The 1,656-nt window shown below is 64.3% G+C and overlaps 1 protein-coding gene across 1 annotated transcript; it reads left to right on the top strand.

Annotated features, from left to right (window-relative positions):
- The first annotated feature begins 261 nt into the window (after positions 1–261).
- On the top strand, positions 262–1,454 carry Rprml (reprimo like). The gene has a single exon (XM_048445886.3). The coding sequence runs from the start codon at positions 648–650 to the stop codon at positions 999–1,001; it is 354 nt and encodes a 117-aa protein (XP_048301843.2). The 5' UTR covers positions 262–647; the 3' UTR covers positions 1,002–1,454.
- The last annotated feature ends 202 nt before the right edge of the window (positions 1,455–1,656 follow it).

Below are 1,656 nucleotides of genomic sequence, written 5' to 3'. Positions count from 1 at the left end.
GTATGGCACGGCCTGGCCACCCAGAACCAAGTCTGGTGAAGTGGGCAGCGCTGGGAGGCCACAGCTGCCAAGCCCCCCACCCCCATCCCGCGCGCTCCTTAAATGAAGTGGAGAAGGGTTCCAGATCGCCTTTGGAACCACAGTTCCGGGAACCGGCTCCTTGGCCAGAACAAAACGGCAACTGCCCAGAGTGAGTCAAGGTTACTTGGCCCGAGGGCGGGAGCTTCCGGACGTTCTGACCCTTTCAAGCCAGCTTTGCTCAGGCTGCACGCTGGGAGGGATTCGTGTCCCCGCAGTTTGGGCGCCGCGAGTGGGCTGGAGCAGGGCGGGGTAGGGCGGGGCGGAGCTCGGCGGTTGCCAGGGGCGGGGCGGCACGGCTGGCGTGGATCTCCGTGGGCGACTGCCACGCACTGTTTGTTGGCTCCCTCCAGCTCGCGCGCCGCCTGTTGCTCTCTATTCCCGGCCGCCGGTTTCCCGCCGGGAAGGTAGGCGGACCGAGAGTACCAGCGCGTGGGTTGCCTCCCGCCTTCCTCTCCTCCCGGCTCAAGGGTGATCAAGGGGCCCCCCGGGAGTCCCCGACAGCGCGGACGCTGCCAGCTCCCGGCGCGCCCTGGACCGCGCGCCCAGACTCCGGGCGCTGCACCGCGATGAACGCGAGCTTCCTGAATCACAGCGGCCTGGAAGAGGCAGGTGGTGACGCCCGGGCCGCCCTGGGGAACCGTAGCCACGGGCTTGACACGTGGCTAGACTGCTGCTCCGGGGGCGCACCGCTGACCGCCAGCGACGGGGTCCCCGCGGGGCTGGCGCCCGACGAACGCAGCTTGTGGGTGTCGCGTGTGGCGCAGATCGCCGTACTCTGCGTGCTGTCGCTCACCGTGGTCTTCGGCGTTTTCTTCCTGGGCTGCAACCTGCTCATCAAGTCCGAGAGCATGATCAACTTTCTGATGCAGGAGCGCAGGCCCTCCAAGGACGTGGGCGCCGCCATCCTGGGACTGTACTGAGCTCCGGCCGCCTTCGCCAACGTCGCAGCACCGCGATCAAGGGACCGCAGAACATCTGTCTCGAGGCTTTAGCCACCGGCCGTGGTCAGCGACGTGGCTCTCACCGCCCCGGTTTGAACATCTCGGGACTCAGCGGCAGCAGAGCGCGCGAAGGGACTGTCACTCCGGGCTCTCACTCTGTATGCGCTCCAGTGGGGGTCGGGAGCGCAGGGTTCGTCAAAGGTTTTTTACAAAGAGAAGCTCCGGGCGGGGTGGGAGTGAAACGGGGATTGGGGGATGCAATGCGGGATTGAGGTCACTCGCGTAGGGATTTCGGGCGGGTTGGTGGGGGCTGATTCCAAGCGGGTTGGTGGGAGCTGATTCCGAGGAGGGTGCGGGAAGAGGCGAAAGAGTCTCAGATTTAGCAGCTGATCTCGCATTGCATCTGAAAATAAATTTTGTAATAAAACCATAGCCGTCGGGTTTCCTGATACATCCTATTTGTACCGCGCGCGTGTGTGTGTGTGTGTGTGTGTGTGTGTGTGTGTGTGTGTGTGTCCGCGCGCTCGCGTGCTGAGGGGAGGGGAGGGAGCGAATGGTGTCCTACTTCTGTCCCTAGTTTAGGGGGCAGACAGCCCTGGAGCTCCTTGGGTTCTCAGACCAAGGCAAGAGAGAA

Source organism: Myodes glareolus, chromosome 9, assembly GCF_982192425.1.
Source record: "Myodes glareolus chromosome 9, mMyoGla1.1, whole genome shotgun sequence".
NCBI classification, from domain to species: Eukaryota; Metazoa; Chordata; class Mammalia; order Rodentia; family Cricetidae; genus Myodes; species Myodes glareolus.
The sequence above is the reverse complement of the archived record's forward strand: the minus strand, read 5'-3'. Positions and strand labels throughout refer to the sequence as shown.

What these genes read in the sequence shown, in the direction of transcription:
- Rprml (XM_048445886.3), top strand. Translation starts at nt 648, where the DNA reads ATGAACGCGAGCTTCCTGAATCACAGCGGCCTGGAAGAGGCAGGTGGT.